The sequence below is a fragment of the Misgurnus anguillicaudatus genome, chromosome 8 (genome assembly GCF_027580225.2).
Source record: "Misgurnus anguillicaudatus chromosome 8, ASM2758022v2, whole genome shotgun sequence".
Lineage (NCBI taxonomy): Eukaryota > Metazoa > Chordata > Actinopteri > Cypriniformes > Cobitidae > Misgurnus > Misgurnus anguillicaudatus.
In genome coordinates this window covers 26,844,640-26,864,138 of record NC_073344.2, presented here as the reverse complement: position 1 = coordinate 26,864,138, position 19,499 = coordinate 26,844,640, and the positions used below count along the sequence as shown (strand labels likewise).

General features: G+C 38.6%; 4 protein-coding genes across 5 annotated transcripts; 3 read left to right on the top strand and 1 right to left on the bottom strand.

The window, feature by feature from the left end:
• The first annotated feature begins 4,012 nt into the window (after positions 1–4,012).
• rps19bp1 (ribosomal protein S19 binding protein 1) lies at positions 4,013–5,350 on the top strand. The gene is made up of 4 exons (XM_073870626.1): positions 4,013–4,349; positions 4,513–4,636; positions 4,729–4,822; positions 4,904–5,350. The coding sequence occupies exons 1-4, from the start codon at positions 4,301–4,303 to the stop codon at positions 5,033–5,035; spliced, it is 399 nt and encodes a 132-aa protein (XP_073726727.1). The 5' UTR covers positions 4,013–4,300; the 3' UTR covers positions 5,036–5,350.
• A 2,094-nt stretch (positions 5,351–7,444) lies between these two features.
• Positions 7,445–11,235, top strand: atf4a (activating transcription factor 4a). The gene is made up of 3 exons (XM_055213617.2): positions 7,445–7,606; positions 9,509–9,883; positions 10,032–11,235. Exons 2-3 carry the CDS (start codon positions 9,613–9,615, stop codon positions 10,916–10,918), a joined length of 1,158 nt encoding a protein of 385 aa, XP_055069592.2. The 5' UTR covers positions 7,445–7,606; positions 9,509–9,612; the 3' UTR covers positions 10,919–11,235.
• Positions 11,236–12,534: 1,299 nt separating this feature from the next.
• Positions 12,535–15,030, top strand: LOC129450673 (uncharacterized). Of its 2 annotated transcripts, none has more exons than XM_055213619.2 (2): positions 12,535–12,955; positions 13,136–15,030. In XM_055213619.2, the coding sequence occupies exon 2, from the start codon at positions 13,146–13,148 to the stop codon at positions 14,079–14,081; it is 936 nt and encodes a 311-aa protein (XP_055069594.2). In that variant the 5' UTR covers positions 12,535–12,955; positions 13,136–13,145; the 3' UTR covers positions 14,082–15,030. The 2 variants fall into 2 exon arrangements, with proteins under 2 accessions (XP_055069594.2, XP_055069593.2); XM_055213618.2 differs by having other exon boundaries at positions 12,538–12,930.
• Positions 15,031–15,147: 117 nt separating this feature from the next.
• LOC129450677 (P2Y purinoceptor 1-like) lies at positions 15,148–17,192 on the bottom strand. Its single transcript, XM_055213624.2, has 2 exons — positions 16,495–17,192; positions 15,148–16,299 (listed from the first exon to the last, which is right to left on the bottom strand). The coding sequence occupies exon 2, from the start codon at positions 16,287–16,289 to the stop codon at positions 15,399–15,401; it is 891 nt and encodes a 296-aa protein (XP_055069599.1). The 5' UTR covers positions 16,290–16,299; positions 16,495–17,192; the 3' UTR covers positions 15,148–15,398.
• Between the last annotated feature and the right edge of the window lie 2,307 nt (positions 17,193–19,499).

The window sequence follows — 19,499 nt, the reverse complement described above, 5'->3', positions numbered from 1 at the left end:
TTTGTAATATGTTAAAATATGATGCAACACAAGTTTCTGTCTTACAAGAGAGCTCTCAATGTGAGTGTTTTTCTCTGTTTATGTGAATGGGATTGGGGGGGGGGTGAGTTTCATCTGTATGTCTCGAGATAAATAACTAAACTATCAGCCTGAGTTAAAACGAGAAGTCAAACTGTGAGTACAACTATCACAACATATTAGTTTTTCTCAGTCGCTTTGGTACATTTCTCGAATCATACTCACAATTTGCAAAACACTAAGTGCATTTCTCAAAACACTTCATACAAATAGCACCTGCAAAAGCCACTCTCTTACTCAAAATCCTTAATTCATCTCTCAAAAGAAAATGAACATGTCAGTGCCATCAGAATGACAAGTCCATGTGTCAATATAACAGTTTACTTTGAAGTGATGTTCTGATGTAAACTATGGCTAAAATTTTGTCCACAAATATTGTAAATTGTAATTTACACCTTAGTGTAAGTTATGTGTGAGTTTGATTGCAAGAAACTGGACAAAATGTACATTTACGCTTTTACTGTTTGTACTGTAATTCGTTGACAGACCATCTCATTGCCATACAGAAAGGAAAAGACAGCACTGCATAGCACAAAGGGAAAAAAAGTAGAAATGTGAACATACAATCTCTTTAAGGAAAACTGTACATGCAGTGCTGTATTACACTGAAGTCTTCCTATACCTCCTGACCCAGCAAGCATGTTTGGCTAAATCAAGGCTACGTTTGGTCTGCCAGTGAAAGTCTAATAGACGTCTATGACCCAAGAATAGACGATGCGTATACTTTTAGAACTTGTAAAAGAAATGAAAGCAAACACCTTGAACACCTGTTGACTTTGCTTACATGATGTTGGAATATCATACATCTTCATGTAAAATGGCATGTAATCAAATTTAAGGTTATTTAGGGTAGAAGTGGGTTACTCATTGCCGGACTATATTGGGTCTATAGTTAGCCATCATTTCAACGACTCGGATTTTGCTTGCTTTGGACGTTTCTGTCTGTTAGAGAAAGTCAAGATTCACCTGGGAGCAATTTACCAATTCAGGACAGATTTAGAAAAAACGTCTAATGGAAATGTATGGAAATATGTTTGACCAAACCCTGTATTATGACAACTTGTTCAACCATTTTGCATGTAAAGACTTATACTATGAACTAATGCCTAAATGTTGTGTGGAGTGAGACTATTCAACAGAGACCCACATTTTGATCAACATGACATAAACAATCAATAAAGTAGGAAAAGCAGAGAATTATACATAATCATTTGCATGAATGTACCAAAGCATTTGCAATGCAACTTAAAAAAAAAACGAGAAACTGCTTTTTTGATGTGCACAACTTAGTGACACAATGATGTGAGAAATGAACAAGTAGTTTTGAGAATTTCAATTCTGATCTGAGAAATGTACCAAAGCGACTGAGAAAAACTGTAATAATAAAACCATGTGTCACAGTAACAATGAGGTTTTTTATATGTTTTTGATGCATTGATAATCATTGGCAAAACCATGGTTTAACTATAGTTTAGTAGCAAAGCCATGGTTATTTTTGTGGTAGCTATGGTTTAACTTTAGTAATCATGGTTTTGTGGTTTACTGTAGTAAAACTATGATTCGTTGTCATAAAGTTAGATGACAAAAACTTTGAGCTATTATCAATAAAAATAACTTCAAAACAAAAAACTCATTCAAATACAATACATTATAAGAAGATAGGTCTTCAAATATTTTACATTCATTTCTTATGATGTTTTTACTTTTTTTGTACAGTTTTGCATGATGTGAGGTTCAGTGGTTGGGGTCTGAGCACACAACACAACAATTCATCTTAGAGAACACAATCAAACATCTGCTATACATGAACTCAGCGGAGATTTTATACTGTTGTACTGTCTTACTAGTAATACGAACTAGCACTAGCACTATAAAAATAATGTAGATTCATTGCCCTTTTAAAAACTAACAAAGTCACGGTAACAGAATCACACACAGAGTTTCATTTCATGTGTGAATATGTCTGTGCAAACAAGTAAGAAGATCTCAGAAAGGAGAAGAATGTGAGCATTTATAAAGACAATTTATTCATTAAAGCTCGAACCATAAACAGCTTTTGACTGAATCATTAAAACACTTTAACAAACATACAAGTTCAACATTTCTACTTAAAACCTCCAGAATGTCATAAAGACTTTCCAGGAACAAAAAAAAAGGAACGAGCAAAATTATTTTCTGTGGTAATCTGCATTACGCCACAAATGCTGCCGATTCAATGTTATATTTATCCAAAGCGAAGAGAAGCTTTACACAAACATTTAAATACATAAATAAGCTAGCAAAACAAGCTATGGCAAAAGACAAAATAGATATGGAAATATTGCATTGAAAATCAGTATATTATAATATAAAAGAAGATAAATAAAAACAGGCAATCTTATTGGGGATTATGACATCTACATTCAGTACAACCACTGGAAGGAAGAGGAAGGAATTCATGAAGGGGAAGGAAGGAAGATTTTTGTATTATGTCAAGTATTATGTTAAGATAAGACTATGTCATTCAGGACTTCATTTAACAATGCATATAACAGGAAAACACCCTACAGCAGTGCTTCCCAATCCTCGAGGCCCCCCTCCCAAAAAGTTTTAGATGTCTCCTTATTTAAAACACCTGATTTAACTTATTAGCCTCCTTCCAAAATGGTAAACATGTCTCCCTAACAAGCTGATGAGTTAAATCAGGTGTGTTAAATAAGGAGACATCTAAAACTTTCTGGGAGGGGGGCCTCAAGGACCAGGATTGGGAAACACTGCCCTACAGGATTGTGTGACAGTACTCATTAAGTGCAATATATATTCAGAGGAAAGGGGTCATCTGATTGAAGAATTTAAGAAGAAATGTGTTCAATCTTCAATAAAACAATAATTAGACAGGCCCAGAAAATAACTTCAGACCCTACACACGTCCTTTATTACGAGTACCAGATCCTTTCCTCGCTTTAGAGTCCCTCATTGCAGGCTTAATCCTATTAAGATCATTTTGTCTATATTACGTACTCATATAAAACTATCTTTCTAACCGTTATAAATTGTATATTTTATGAATGTTACTGATATTTATGCTTTATGTCATCTAAATAAACAGCAGTCACTGTATATTTGTCCAAGACAAATGTCTTATGGTACAATAAAAGTCTACTAACAACTAACATTAGAGAGGCTTTCGGAGGAAGGGGATAGTTTACTAATTCAATTAGTTAAATAATATGAATTTATAGTATGAATAAATCAAATAAAGATAGGATATTAATATTAATGACGGACTTGGGTTATAGACGGAGGAGTGGAACACACATCAAATCCTGATTGGTCCTGATTGGTCTGGGGATTAGTGTCTCTGAAGCTCTTTCAGAATGCCAGCTGCCAAGCTTATAAAAGAAGAAGAAATACACAAATAAATTCAACAATCTTCTGTTATAATGCATGAAGGTTTGATGTTGATGTTTGTTCCTCTGAGTTTGCTCACTGTTCTGTGATCTGACTGGGACTTTGCTCTACAACCAACAAACACAATGTCAGAATTAAGCCTTTACTTCAAATCTTTTTTATTTATCAGTTTGTTGTGTCTTTTTACTCTTTTGAATTTTTTCATTTACTCAAAATGTGACCTATAGACTGTAAAAATATAGCATTTAATCCATCCCAGTGAATGAGTAGTGATTATAAGAAAAAAATCAATCTGACCTCCATTATATATGTAGATTCATGTATATTACTGTGTTATTATATTATTTAACTTTCTTCTTATTCTTTATTTTTATTACTATTCCACTTTAAAATTTGCACTATATACTTTAATATAATTTTGCACTATTTGTACGCAGCCCAGCTGCAAATGCTTTGGCAATACAATAATGCAATAAATGTACAGTTTTTTGTCATGCAAATAAAGCACACAAATGAAATGGAGTCGTGAACTCACGCGCATGCGCGGAGCAACGGGACAGCTATCACTGCAGCACCCGGTTTTGGGGTCAAAAGCTAGACTCTCTCCTTCGTTTTCGACGTTTTGTATTTTAAATATTAATGGCAACATTGTCGTGTTTGTACTGAAGCTCGTGCACTTTGTTTGTTTTGTAAACGGAACTTTGCTGCTCTGAGTTTGAGTTTCCGGCGGAAGTTTTTATAGCGGCGCACAAACAGAACTCGCATGTATGCACACTGAACGTTTGATTCAATTTTATTTCATTCATTATTCACCGTATTTATCTGTTTTATCATGTCAGCATCAGTGATCCGAAGAGGACTTGAGTTATTCAGTGAGAAAGGTAAATACTGTTTGTGTCCATGTTTAGCATCTTAAAGGCCTCTCAGGAAACTTTTAGTCATAGGATTTCTAACAACATACAGAAAAAGTCAACGTAGAAATAACAATGTATATTTGTAAACAATAATCTAAGTGTATGTGAACATATTATGAACTCTTTTTAGATGGAGAGAAGCATAAAAAGAAGAAGATGAGCTCTAATAAACAGAGAGTTCACAAACAGGTTCGTCCATCTGTGAGGAATAAAACTACAGTTAAAGACAAACACATTAAATCTGCTGTTGATGAGTGTGGACACTGACTGTACACGAACACATTATTACTCTCTGACTTTATATCACTGATGTTGGTTCATCTTTCTGTTTGTTTTCCTCAGATGAATACAGAAAGAAACAAAAGAAGAGTCAGTTGACATCAAACCTTGAATATTTTTTGAGCACTGATTACAAAACACAATCCAAGCACACGGGAAAGGTGTGAATCTCTTTTCATCATCTGGTCAAACACATTTAGTGATTTTTCAAATATTAATCATTATGTCATCATTTCCTTCAGATCATAAAGCAGAACTCTGGACGTCGGGCTTGTCATCAGCCAGATCTTCCCGTCTCCAAACCTGAGGAGAAATCCGTCTTTACTGAAGAAGAGTTCCAGAAATTTCAGGAGGAATATTTTTCAAATCTTTAATATTCACCTTGACATGATCTCAAAATCTCTCTTTCACCCAGTTGGACTGTGTAGATATTTTCTTTTTCTGGGGGTTGAGGTGATTTTTATAAAATATGTCTGTTTATTAAAGAGGAACGTTAAGATGGAGATTGAAACTGGTAAAGTCTCTTAAGGCTGTAGTTGTCTCTAATGTTAGTTAAGAATATTTTCCTCTGAAAGCAGATATCAACCAGCAGAAAACCAAAGCAGAAAGTTATCTGGTTGAAACAATATTCTGTAGATGTTGTGTGTTAACTTGTGACTGATACATACAAATAAACCTTTGTAGAGATATTTGTAACTTTATTTTTATCAGTCTTGAAGTGAACAGATCTTTCAGATGAGATGTTTCTTTTATTGTCTAGACATAAGTGTTGGGCCATTTACATTAATCCATTTAGCTTAATCTTTTAACCTAAGTGATTTTAAGCTTTACATTTAAACATGTGTGTTCTCTGGGAATCAAAGCCATTGATAATGCAATGCTCTAACTATTAAAGGGATAGTTCACCCAAAAATAAAAAATCTGTCATCATTTTTTCCTCCTCATGTTAATCTAAATAAACAAAAAAAGATATTTTGATGAATGATAGTAAGCACACAGCTGATGGTAACCATTGACTTAGTAGGAAAAACAAATATGACGGAATTCAATGGGTACCATCAACTGTGTGGTTACCATCATTTATCAAGATATCTTATCAGAGAAAAGAAACTCATACAGGTCTAGAACAACTTGAGGATGAGAAAATGATGACAATTTTCATTTTTACGTGAACCACGTGAACACGATGGTTTCTATATAAGTTGATACGTTCAGCCCAAAAATAAAAAAAACGCCCCTATATCTACAATCTTTCACTGAAATCTTTTTGGGAAATGGTGTAGCAAACACATAAAAAATTCAATAATTGTTAAATAACAAATACATTTTCATAAAGACTTGAAACTGATGTTAGGTAGGTTCCAACAATGGCTTCATTGTAATATGGGATGATAAATATTGAGTATGCATTAATAGTATCATATTGCAAATACTTTGCATTCATGTTTTTGTGTCTCATGTAAAAGTCTCACCATCAGTTCTAGTAAAACCTGCCTGAGAAGGAAATAAATTAAGCACATTTTTCAGCTGCCTCAGCTTATAATAGCGTGCACGTACAGATCTTAAAATATGCAAGTGCCACTAATTTGACTGTAGATACACACCAGTAACATCTTTTTCTAAGGCATACTCATTATAGATGCTGCACATTTGTTGTGGTTGAGAAAAATCCCCCTTTCATATATAAAGCGATTTGTGCTGCAGAAAAGCGCTATATAAATATAACAAATAATTTTTATTAGAAGCTTAAATATTTCAGGGGCGGTTTCCTGAACAGGGTTTAAGTTAATCCAGGACTAGGCTTTATTATATTAGGTCACTTAAGTTTTTACAAACATACCTTACAAAAACACTACGTGTGTGCATCTTGAGACAAAACAATGTCACAGATATATGTTACATTTAGTCAGGTCAAGGTGTCTTAAAATTAAAGCAACTCAAACATGCATTGTAGTCTGGGACTAAGATAAACCCATTCCGGGAAACTACCCCTTAATGTAACTAAAGCATAGTCCTGACTTTAGCTAAACCTTGTCTGGGAAACCAAGTTTACACAAGGATCAAATCTAAGCTCCAGCAGAACCGACTCATCTGGAATCCCCAGAGATTCTTCTAAATGAATATCTGTAGCTACATGAAGATATATCAATAAAATATTTACAAAACTGATTGTGTATGCAGAATAAATAACACTTGGTTTGTTATGTTATCGTGTTATATTACTGATAAACTGCTGTCAGACGAGATATGAATGAAGTGGTAAAACGACGTCTGTGCTGTTGAACTCTTGACCACTAGAGGGCGACTCGTGTTTTATTAAAACCGCATAAACTTTTGTCGTATTCTCACAAAACTAATTTGAATCCAAATAAAACTTTAAGCCAGAATTCATATTTTATGAAAACATACATCTTGCTTCGTTCAATAATAATCGATTGTAATTCTTTAATCAGTATATTATATACTTTAATTTAACGTTAAATCTTTTTCAAATACAAACAAGATAACCAATCTTGGCCATATAATTATTTACAACACATGCATAGTAGCCTACATACATACAATCAATCAATCAATCAATCAGATCATACTGTTAAAAATCTCTACGAGGCGACACACATGACCTACTTTCCATGACAATGTAAATATTTGGGTACTATTTGTTTGCAACACTGACAGGCTCAGGAACCAATCATCACCTAGAAATGAGCGGCTTGATACAGAACAGTGGGTTTAGCGGAAGGATATTGTGCGGCTGTGATGTGTGACTATATAATCGGAGGCGCTGCCGTTTCCACGTTTTCTGTGTCTATTTCCTCTCACAGTGCGCACGCGGCTCTCCTACGGGAATCATGGCGGTTTAGCGGAGCGCAGCGGCAAAAATCGCAGCGGCAAATCCGGCAGTGCAGCGGTCTGTGCACTGTGGCAATATTCGGCAAAATGGCGTAAGTATTTCTCCAATTTTTAAGTTTGATTTAATGCGAATAATTTACGACCATATGTCACAAACTACCTCAACTTTACAAAAGCTGTTTAATTTCTCTTAACGTTCGTAATAAATAGCCAGTGTTGTTTTTAAAGAGTACAACAGGCACGTTGTATGTGGACACCTGTTTAAAGTGACTGGAAACCGCTGTCACTCACACAGCTCGGTTTGTTTTGATTTGTGCCGGTGTGTTTCCTTTCGGTAACGTTACAGGCAATCACGCGTTAATACAATAAACGTGATACAAGTTAATATAATAGACGAAACGGAGTTCACCGCAATCGTGGATGGGCAACGTGGCACCTCAAAATGGCGCGCGCGCTCTTTTCGCGTGAGCGCGGCCTCGTGCAGAGTGCTCGAAATGGCGCGAGGGCGTTAAGGACACATTCATGTCGCACAGGAACCAGAGGGCGTGGCTAACCGCTATCGTGACCATATTAGGAAATGTTGTCAGAGGGTGCGGGACACGAAGAGGAACTGATGTTTGTTAATTATAGTAATGAGTGGGAGTTTACTGCTGAAATGTGACGGGAAATGAATGTTTGTATATAGTTCACTGCTGAGGTTAACATCTGGTATTCGTTTGGTTAGGTGGTTTTTACGGTTATAACGAGCAAGAATGCCATCAGGTGTTTTATAGACTGGTTAAACTGGTTCTTCAGTGCTGGGAAAGTGTTTAAAGATTCTTGTTCCACTGAAATAAAGGGACGGTTAAATCTTCCCTGCGGCAAGGGTTGGCATTTAAGAACCGGTTCTGTTTTAATTACAAAGTTTGTTTCTGTTGGCCGAACAACCAGCCGACAGAATGGAATTTTTGGTTTACACTGTGTTTGCTACTTGGTTCACCCCACAGAGAAATATATTTGATCAAATTTAACTAATTACATTTGTTACAAATCCCGTCCTGATCCTCAGCTATCATGTAAAATAGGCTTAATCGTTTCTCGTCCAATTTTTTGTGTTTAATTTCTGATTCACATGCGCATGTATATATTTTGCCTTAACTTAGTTGTATATATTGCATATATTTTCTTAAAATTACAAGTTGTATAGCAAACATAAACCTCTCAGAGAACACATCTCTTTAAACGTGTCCAGTATAAAAATCATCAGGACTTCAATGGGTAGTTTCCTAGACAGGGTTTATCCTAGTCACAGACTTTAATGCATGTTTGAGCTAAGCTTAATTTAATAAAAACATCTTGCACTGATGTATATTAATTAACATATATCATTGCCATTGTTTTGTCTTTAAGATGCACACCAGTAATGTTTTATTATAAGGTTTGTTAAGGGGTGCACCGATAAATGCTGATATACACTAATAATACGTGGCCGATAACTATTCTGAATCGCACAACCCATATTATGCAAAGCTAGTTCATGTATTACAGCTTTTGATCAGTAAGTCCTCGTCGATCTGAAATCACTGTGAGTTTGAGTCGTTTATAACATGCGTTTGAAAAAGCAACAGTCGTCAAACATATTCATTATACATAGTCTTTATTATCATAAAAAATACCAGGAAAGGTTTTAAGAACAGCAATATAAATGTATCCTTAAGCAATTTCCTGGAGCTGCGTGTGTATGGTTCTTCGTCTGCAGCGCGTATTACGTTTCTGCACGAGAGCGCACTCTGGCTTTTGGATGTAGCACCATTTCACTGTATTTCATTGAGAAGCAAGCATCGTCGGCAGATATATCGGTGCACCCCTATTTGTTTGTAAAAACTACTTGTTAAATATTCGAATATAACTAAGGCCTAGTATTATATAATCTAAACCCTGTCCGGGAAACTGCCCCATAGTTAAGTTTTCTGTTTAGGTTTATCATCCTCATGTATGTTTTTCTTCTCCTCTAGGTCCCTTGTGGCAATCACCCACAGCTCTGCTGCTATAGACAGCATAACAGCACCATTCATCAGCCCATTAAAACTCCAGTACGATTTCCCTCTCACACGCAGCCATGTCTGTGATGTCCCCGATGTGTCTAGAGGAGGTGGGGGCCCTGCTCCTGGAGCCCTCGTCTCTGATGGCTGACCCCTTCGGGCCCCTTCTGGACGAAGATGAGGAGAGCGTTCTGTCCGAGGGGATGTCGTCGCCCCTCTCTTCTTCTTATTCTGAATCTTCCTCCTCTCTCTCGCCCCTCTCTCCCTCTCTTTGCGCTTCTGTAGGGTGTAAGTCAGAGCTGTCGTCGCTCTCGTGGCTTCCTGCATCTGAGCCAGAGCAGAGTAAAGGTAAACGCACATACAGTAGACCCACGCAGTGTGTGTGTGTATATGATGTGTTACTTTGGTTTTAGCTGAAATGATAAAAGTTGTGCAGATTGGTTTGTGGATGTGGTTTATATTTTAAAGAATTTCCTCCATCATGCTCTTCATACAGATCCATTTTCTGGCATGGATTGGATGACGGAGAAAATAGACCTAGGTGACTTTGACCTGGATTCTCTCATTGGGTCGTATGATTCTGATGAGCCTCCCAGTTCTCCAGAAGATCTCCTGGCTTGTCTGGACGCCGATATGGAACTGGACCTTCAGTCCATGGCCTTCAGCTCATCAGACCTGGACCTTCCGTTGCCTCCAATTCCACTTGATCTTGGCCTTTCAGAACCTGCAGCTGACCCAGAAAAAACGCTTGAATCTGTGGAGATCAAATCAGAGCCAACTTCTCCGGTACCATCTCCTGATTCTGGCCTCTCCTCACCCAACACTCTTGACCTGGGCAGTGAGATCGACGTATCTGAGCTGGTAAAGTCCTCCACGCTGCTTCAGTCTCCTGAAATCATGCTGAATCTGAGTCCATCTCACATTGTAGTGGTTCTGGCACCCAAAGAGGAAATGAGAGTCGGCTCCCTCGGTTACAACGGCGATTCATCAGACAGCGACAGCGGAGTTTCTGTTTCCGGTTCTCCAGCTCATTGCCCGGATCCCGAGGCGTCACCCAAGCCAGTGGGTTCCTCCAGAACCAAACCCTATTCTAGATCCGACGCAGCACCCGCCGTTACAAGTCGGGTAAAGACCGGTGCTCCTAAAGTAGTGGAGAAGAAACTGAAGAAGATGGAGCAGAACAAAACCGCAGCGACGCGGTACCGTCAAAAGAAGCGGGCCGAGCAGGAGGTCCTGACCGCCGAGTGTGCCGATCTGGAGAGGAGAAACCAAGGTCTCAGAGAGAAGGCAGATTCCATCAGCCGAGAGATCCAGTATCTGAAGAACCTCATGGAGGAAGTTCGCTCTGCAAAACACCGCAAAGCCAAAGTCAGCTCAGCCTAAGATGGGCCAGATAAGACCTGAAGCTCTTTGTAGGTTTAAAAGCTGCTGCTGTGATACTTCTGGTGTTTGTCAGATAAACTTGATGTTTTCGTGCACTAAATTCATTCTTTTGTTATTACTCGAATCATTTAATGTCCAGAAAGGGTCCTCATGAGTTGTTACACTGAACCGTTGCTGTAGTGCTTGTACAAATGCTGCTTTGTGCTCTTTTGCTCTATTTAAAACTGAATAAACATGCTAACATCTCTCACGATAAAGTGTGTTGCCTTGTAAAATTGCATTGCTTTTTTGCTATTAAAGAAGCTTCGGTTGAAAAAGTTCTGTGACTGTTTTCTAACTTTCTGAAATGAGATCGTTCTGTGATTTACATAAATTTGATGTACAATCTTGAAAAAATGAGATTCCTTGTTAAACCTAAAATATTCAAAAGATGTTTCTCCTATTTTTGCAATCCCAGAAAGTCGACATAATCTGTACATTGTTTACAAATAACTTTATAAACTTTAAGCATTTTTCTGTAATTGTACACATTTCATAAGCTCATTTTGAGACCATATATTTGTACATTTTAAGCTCATTGGTTAAACAGGACTGTTGCGTTCAACTTCTGGAGTTGATGACGATAAAGCGACATATTCATGCAAAATCAGTATAAATGTGAAGCACATGGCAGTGAGATGATCAGTTTAACCGAGATCTTGAGCCCTGCTCCTGGTGACCCTCCGTCCCAACACCTCCAACTGTCAAGTGATCCCGAAGCTCGTGATCGGCTAGATTAGGGGTGCATCCAAACCCTCCGGCAGGACGGGGTGTGTCCGGGATCAACCCTAAAGACCTCTGGTTAGACGGATCCCAGATCATCAGTCCCGGCTAGACAAAAACTCCACACAGTATTTGTTCATCATTAGTAACACAGATCTTCATAGGCAGTAAATCCGATCCGAACACAAAACTACCTGACACATTACAAAATGAAGCATTTATTCATCTGATCTGCTCTCCAGTTTAACGCTTCATATTTAAAGGGTTGACAGATGTGCGCGAGCGGCCGGTTCTGAATCTGCATCCTTCGGAGGTCGCATTTGTATGCTGCATACGTCACTGTTTTAAGAATATTATTCTTTTAGAGAAGGTTAACTACAGAGAGAGAGAGAGATTATTGAGTGATTCACTTGTGGGTGTGTTAGCAGGACTCCACTCGCTCAAACCGGATCACACCAGTCCAGTCAGACTTACTAGGAACTTAAAATTATTCTCTAATCACAACAGTAGATCACCAGTCTGCCTGTTTTTCACAATCTGAAATAAAGGTGCAGGACTTCTTAATTTTCACTACTGTTTTGTTGCACTTTTTGTATTGGTGTGAACCGCAAAAGAAGAATTTTATTATATGAATCATATATCAATGTCAATTTTATTTATATAGCACTAGTAAACACAACCATGGGTTGATTACCAATGTGCTGAACAACAATAAAAACATTTCAAAGAAAGTTCACTGTTTCAAAAAGGTAAGTTTTCAACATAGATTTAAAAACAGATAGTGAGGGTGCAGATCTAATATAAAGAGGCAAAGCATTAAAATGACAAAAAACTTTGAATCCTTTTTTTTTGCAGATCTTTTTGCACTTTATTCCTAGTGCTGTTTAAACATTTACCTTATTTGTAATTAAAACAAATCCCCACGGAACAGAATCCCTTACAAAAAGTAAAATGAGAAAAAAAATCGAGCTGCTCCTGTATATCTGAGCGTCTGGCGACATCTGCTGGACATTTGCGCATGCGCAGTGCAGTTTCTCTCCCGGCCGTCAGGCGGACAGCGTCACTGGGCTTCGTCATCATCATCACAGATCATGAGGCTTAAGAAGAAAACCCGCCCCCACTAAAGAGTTTTTATGCGGAAGTCATGGGAACTTAAGCTGTTTAGCAACCCCAGTTTGTATGACAGTTAATCAGATGAGTTTTACAGCTCGTGCTGTGTGCTGTTTGTTATTTGGGAGTCTTTTAGGCAGGTATAAAATGAGCTTTTTCATTTATGTTAGTTGCCATATAAAAACATGTTTATTACAGAACTTGCAACTAAGGAGGCACTGTGTTGATGTCCCTTAAATATAAGTTGTTTTCCTAAAGAAATGTATTTGATTAATTCATTAAAATGATAACATTGCGGCCATGTTGCTAAAACACTCTTGTTAATCATTTATTCTTATGTGACAGAATCTCATCCATGGGTTCTTGCCTGCAGTATTTGAATGTGATCTGGGAGAACCAGGAGCTGTTAGCTTTTCTGCACCCCTCTCCTTGGACCCCAGGGGTCACTGTCGTTACTCATAAGACCCCTGGCCACACTAGCAGCCTCTTCCACTTACCTGAGGATTCGTTCCTGTCTCTGCTTCTAGGGGCAAGAACAGTAGCGAGGCTCCTTTGTGAGAGACTGGATGTTCAGCGCTGCGCCCTCGTTCATACACCACACAGGCGGGCAAGCGGACTCGGCGTTGAGCTTCACGTGGTTCCTCTTCACGGTGTGACGGCAGATTGGAAACCACACGTTGCTGAAGAGGAAGATTTCCAGCCCTGTGACCCAGGATACATCACTTCCAAGAGTGGACCACGCTGGGCAGACTCCCGTCTTGAGGACGTCAAGAACCGCATACGGGCTCGGCTGCCCGTCCCAAATGCGACTCTGAACTATACCTTCCTGGGCAAAGCCTCTGACTGCGGGCTGTTTCCACGGATTGTGCGTGGAGAGGAAAAGCAGTGGCGGGTTTGGGAAGATGACGGCCATATTGCTTTTCTTACACCGTTTCCCAACACGCCTGGACTCACTGTGCTTATTCCCCGGAAACCACTCTCTAGCGACGTATTCCGACTGGAGGAAGCGGACTATAAGAGGATGGTGCTGGCCACTCGAGATGTTTCCCGGCTCCTGGAGGCGGGACTTGATGCATGGGGGGTGGGGCTTATATTTGAAGGATTCGAAATTGATTACGCTCACGCTAAACTGATTCCACTTGTGTCTTTAACTGATAAGGTTGAGCTGAATCTCACCTGTCCAGCACCAGAGTTTTACCACCGGTACCCTGGTTATATAACATCGGTTAATGGTCCACCTGGCAATGAAGAAAGTCTCCAAGAGATTTGTGCCAAAATTACTCGGCGTTAAACATCTGTTGATGAAATGTTCATCTTATATGATGAAAGAATGCATTTTTAATTGTGTAAACATAATGTTTCAGTGTTTGAGATAAAACGGGTTTTCTTCAATATTATAGTCTCATTTTATGACATTTCATGTAATTATGATTTTGTAATATTTAAACTAAATAAACATGAGCAGAGTTTGAGATCTAAGACGTGCAGGTATTATCACACTTTGTAGATATGTTCGTAATGAATCGTTGTTTAAAGCTTTAAAAACGATGGTGACAATGGAGACTGATGTTCATTATACATACATTTAACAAATATACATTTAGTAATTATTAATAATAAGAGCAGTAATTGGTTATAAGAGAAATGTACACACATGTCATATTTTCATATTCATGTCATATTCATTGATTTACAATCAAATATTTTTAAAGGAAATTCAGTTTGTATGATGTATAACAATTTTGTTTTTTTCTTGTTTGTTTTGTTTTGCTTTAGTAAAGTCGTCAGTCGGCACACCAAGATTCAAAAATATGTGACTTTTACAGGCTCTTCGTCAGACCAAATCTTTTATAAAAAAAAATTATTTTTGGAGCTTTGGTGTGCCCACGTTACTTTAACTTTTCTGATGTGATTTTTGGTCATATAAGGTTGATGTGCTTTGGTTTTCTTTTTGTTCTGGTTTTAAAAATGATTCTTGTTCCCAGCAATCTGTGTCAACAGAAGCTCATGTGATCACCTACTGTAAATGTTTTTCGTTATAATTAATCATCTAGTTAAACAATTACAAGCTTGTGCCATCTGTGTCACTTTGGCTCATTATTTATTATTTCCACAGGCATTTCAATTAACATCTTCATTAGTGACTGGTAATGTTCTTAATTATGCACCTGTGATCTAATCTGTGAGAAGTAAACGAACAAGATTATCTGACAGCAAGAAATAAACTCTTAAGTATCATTGCACGTTTCAGTTTCTTTATATTCTCAGAGTCTATTTATCAATCAGACAATTAAACATCAAGTGAACAGGTGATGTCTACAGAAAAACGGCACTCAGAAAACACAATAACTGACACAGTTCAAAAGCTTGTTAACAATAGCAGTAAATAACATAAACTATTATCAGCTGGTTTGTTTCAGTTACATCAAGTATCAAACAAAAAAATATATATTTATGAACTAATTCTTTAGGAATTTGCAAAATAACTAATGCATAATTTTTGGCATCTACCAAGTGACAAACCAAAAAAATGTGGAATATAATTGAGTGGGGACACACCGTATGAGATGATGTACAGACATAAGAAAAGGTGGTTCTTTGCTGGGTTTCAGACGCTAACGTTGATGGGTTTCTTCGAACGACTCTCTAGGCAGCAACACAGCACAGATCGCTTCATCTTAGAGACATAGAGGAGAGGCTCAACTGTACAGCTCAGGTCCATGATGCTGTACACTGAGACGGTGATCTTACAGTGAAAGTCCACAAATGAGTAGGTTGACGCAAACGGCATTAGAGCCACTGGAGGAAGATAGTTCACCACGATGATGGCGAGAACTGTAATAACTGTTTTGAAGGCCTTCTTTTTGATCGGATTCATGACTTCTTTCCCGGCTACACTCTTCCTGAGAACCCAGATGATGGACAAGTTACAGAAGACCATGAGGAAGAATGCAAAAAGGATGACTCCACTGAACACTTCGTACACTCTCAGAACATCCAGGATGCACTTGGTCAACGCATATGTTAGGATGAGTCCCCACACCACCAGAGACACGCCCATCCGGATACGATTGTCTTGAATCCCTGTGAATACGATGGGATGGACCACGGCGATGTACCTGTCAAGGCAAATACAGGTGAGGAATAAGGGAGCCATGTCTTTCAGGCCGTAAGCAAATCGTTGAAAGTACCAGATGATTTGATCATCCAGGTAAAGACGGTTAATTAAGTCTAGAGACGTCATGAGGCAGAAATATGCATCTATAATGGACAGGTTAAAAAAGAAGATGTCGGACGTTGAGCCTTCACTTTTCTTTGTCAAAATCTGCCACATCACAAGGACGTTGCCCGGGAATCCTAAAATCAGGTTAAATACTTTGACAGAGAAGTAGAAGATAAACCCGTAAGGGGTTACAGCACACTCGTCAAACTGGTACCACAGCGGAGGATGCCACCCAGAAATGCTTGTGTTCAGATTCAAAGCAGAGACGTTATCCATGATCAAAGTTCTGTGGAGAAAACCACAATGTCACTTGATCTAGGACAACAGAGACTGTATGACGACTCAAAATTAACACAAGTTCAGTAAATACAGTGACAAATCAAATGATAATCAAAAAAACAATTATTTAAAAAAAATGAATACAAAGTTTAAAAGATTGTAATATCATTAAAAACTAGAAAATATATAATAGACAACTTACCAACTATCTGTGATCTTAGTCAGCAAGGGGGTCTTGTGCTATAAATTTGTGCGACTGTCGATCTCTGTCACAACCCTGCAGAAGACGAGGAGGTTTGGAGAACGAATGGATGTTGGTTCCTACCAGTGTCTGACCGCCGGCCATCTCACGCTCTCTAAGAAAAAGCTTTTCTCATGGGAGACAGAGGCGGGACATTTTGGTCAAAACCAATCAATTCAGTTCCATACGGTTGAGAACAAAGATCCACGTAAACAGGTGATGCAAGGACAAAATGAGTAAATCTACTGTAACATCTTGCAAAAACACACATCCCACTCTCAGCCACTAGGAAATGAAGCAAATAGCTTCTTAACGTAGCTACTTTTGTGATGAGTCTCCACATTTGTAAATGTTACTTCAAGCAATACATATTTATTTATTAGAACTACCAATGTGTTAATGCATGCAAATTTAAAATCCTTAATGCCAGAAAACAGATTAACGCAAATAACACAACTACAGCTATAAGAAAGAGGATTAAGGCCAAGCTAAAATAAAAAGATAAAATCACGAGATTAAAAGTCACTATATTGCAACATTTAATTTACAGTTTGTCACGAAAAAGTACAAACTAAATAAAATAACTAGAATAAAGTCTTAATATTAAAAAAATAAATTCAACATTACAGGAAAAAGTCATGTTATTTAGAGAATGAAGACCAAGTTACAAAAATAAAGTCGTAGCAATACGAGATTAAAGACATAATATTTAGAGAATAGTTGTAATTTTGAGAATCGTAATATTTATATGAATATTTATATGAAATGATGTGAACGAAGCAGATGCTAAATAAGGTCTGACCCACACAAGAGGTTTGCGCAAGAATGCCAAACATAACATGTAAAGAATAAATGAAAATTATGAAAAAATAAACTCTGGCAGTGAATGAATGAAGGCAGTGAATGGATGAAGTTTGAAAAGGATGCTTAGAAAGCAAAAAGAAAGCACTGCGGGGTTGCAGTGGTTCAGTGGAAAGTTGATGGTTCAATCCCCGGCTCCACCTGACCAAGTGTCAAGGTGTCCTTGAGCAAGACACCTAACTCCAGCTGCTCCCCACGAGCTGGATGGCGCCTTGCATGGCTGACAACGCCGTCAGTGTATGAATGTGTGAGTGAATGGGTGAATTTGAGGCAAATTTTAAAGCACTTTGGATGGCCATTGGTCTATGAAAGCACTATATAAATGCAGTCCAGAGTGGCAACACTGTTATCGAAGCTCCGTCGAGTTCATAATCTAAATCCTATTTTCTTACTATCTCGTTCCTATCTATATAATATAACGTACTAGTTTATCTTAGGAATACGTTACCATGATGATTATTGAACAGTATTAATAAGTAAAACAATCTATCACTGGTAAACACCTAGTGTTAGCATATAGCCCGCTAGCATCAACAAACGATGCCGGCTGAAGTCACTGTCTGCTTACGGTAAATCTGCCTTCCTTTTCTATCTAATGCTGGATTCATCCGATGTATGCTTTTCAGACCTGTCCTCACCAGAGGGGGAAGCTGTGGAGGAGCTGTGGCATTCGCAGCATGCGGTACAGCGTGCCTCACATCACCCTGGCTCCAGACATCTGGAGACAACCGAGGTATGCAACGAGCGAGCACTCCACACGATGCAGCTTCACGGACCGTGTTCAGGTGAACGGAGACGCCATCGCCCAGCAAGAAAGCGGTAAGACTCCGCTTGTTATTGTAACCTGCACTACTTGCCACATGTACAGTTTAGCTTCTTCCGTCAGCATAGAGGGGTTTACATGTGCTAAGTGTATTGAAATAGTAAGACTGGCGGAGAAGGTTGCAGATCTAGAAGCGCGCATCCGAACGCTAGTTGAGAACAGTAAGACCGCTGATGTTAATGTTACAAACACTGTTTTGGGTGCGCCTAGTGTTAAGCGTAATACACTTGGCTCGGCTCCGACTTCAGAGTCAAGGTGGCTGACTAACTGGGTGACTGTCAGGCGGCGTAGTCACGCACGGCACCCAACTAACGCTCCTGTAGTAATATCTAACAGATTTTCTCCACTCAGCAATACACCGGCTGAGACGTCTGTTAAAAGTGCCCTGGTTATTGGAGATTCTATTCTCAGGAACATTAACATTGAGGCACCAGCCACCATAGTTGAATGTATACCCGGAGCCAGAGCGTCTGACAATAGATCCAAACTTAAAGTGCTGGCTAATGCTAAACATAAGTTTTCTAAGATTGTTATTCACGCCGGCACGAATGACACCAGACTCCGCCAGTCGGAGATCACCAAAGATACTATTAAAGAGGTGTGTGAAATTGCAAAAACAATGTCGGACATTGTAATATGCTCTGGTCCCCTCCTCGCCTACCGGGGGGATGAAACTTACAGTAGATTAGTGTCTCTTCATGACTGGATGTCAAAGTGGTGCCCTCAGCATAACGTAGGGTTTATAGACAATTGGAAGCATTTCTGGGGAAGACCTGACCTGCTAAAGAGAGATTGCCTCCATCCGTCTCCGGAAGGAAGTGCTATACTCTCTAGAAATCTGACCAATAGTCTTACTTTTGATATTGTCTGACTATCCAGGGCCCAGGTCAGGAAACAGACTGATCGGCTTACCCATCAGTCTGTTAGCTGCCTTGACATGTCAGATCACATATATCCCGGCACATAGAGCCTTTTTTACCAGAGTACCAACACATCTCAACTGTGTCTGTTCCTCGAACAAATAAATACAGAGCACCGTTTACCTCGTCTCTTACAAATCTTATTAACATAAAATTAGAACACAATACATTAACAGATAAACCTCAAATGTTAAAATTCGGCCTTCTTAACATTAGATCACTTACCAATAAAAAACCAATTATCAATTAAATAATTACTGACCAAAACTTAGATGTGCTCTGTTTAACAGGGACCTGGCTTAGAGCAGACGACTACATCAGTTTAAATGAATCCACCCCACAGGGCTATTATTATAAACACG

Excerpts from the sequence above, each read along its gene's own strand:
- rps19bp1 (XM_073870626.1), top strand. The coding sequence starts at position 4,301 with ATGTCAGCATCAGTGATCCGAAGAGGACTTGAGTTATTCAGTGAGAAA. Across the intron at positions 4,637-4,728 it reads ATTAAATCTGCTGTTGATGA|ATACAGAAAGAAACAAAAGA; the intron begins GTGTGGACACTG and ends TTCCTCAGATGA. Across the intron at positions 4,823-4,903 it reads AATCCAAGCACACGGGAAAG|ATCATAAAGCAGAACTCTGG; the intron begins GTGTGAATCTCT and ends CATTTCCTTCAG.
- atf4a (XM_055213617.2), top strand. The coding sequence starts at position 9,613 with ATGTCTGTGATGTCCCCGATGTGTCTAGAGGAGGTGGGGGCCCTGCTC. Across the intron at positions 9,884-10,031 it reads TGAGCCAGAGCAGAGTAAAG|ATCCATTTTCTGGCATGGAT; the intron begins GTAAACGCACAT and ends CTCTTCATACAG.
- LOC129450673 (XM_055213618.2), top strand. The coding sequence starts at position 12,860 with ATGACAGTTAATCAGATGAGTTTTACAGCTCGTGCTGTGTGCTGTTTG. Across the intron at positions 12,931-13,135 it reads TTTGGGAGTCTTTTAGGCAG|AATCTCATCCATGGGTTCTT; the intron begins GTATAAAATGAG and ends CTTATGTGACAG.
- LOC129450677 (XM_055213624.2), bottom strand. The coding sequence starts at position 16,289 with ATGGATAACGTCTCTGCTTTGAATCTGAACACAAGCATTTCTGGGTGG.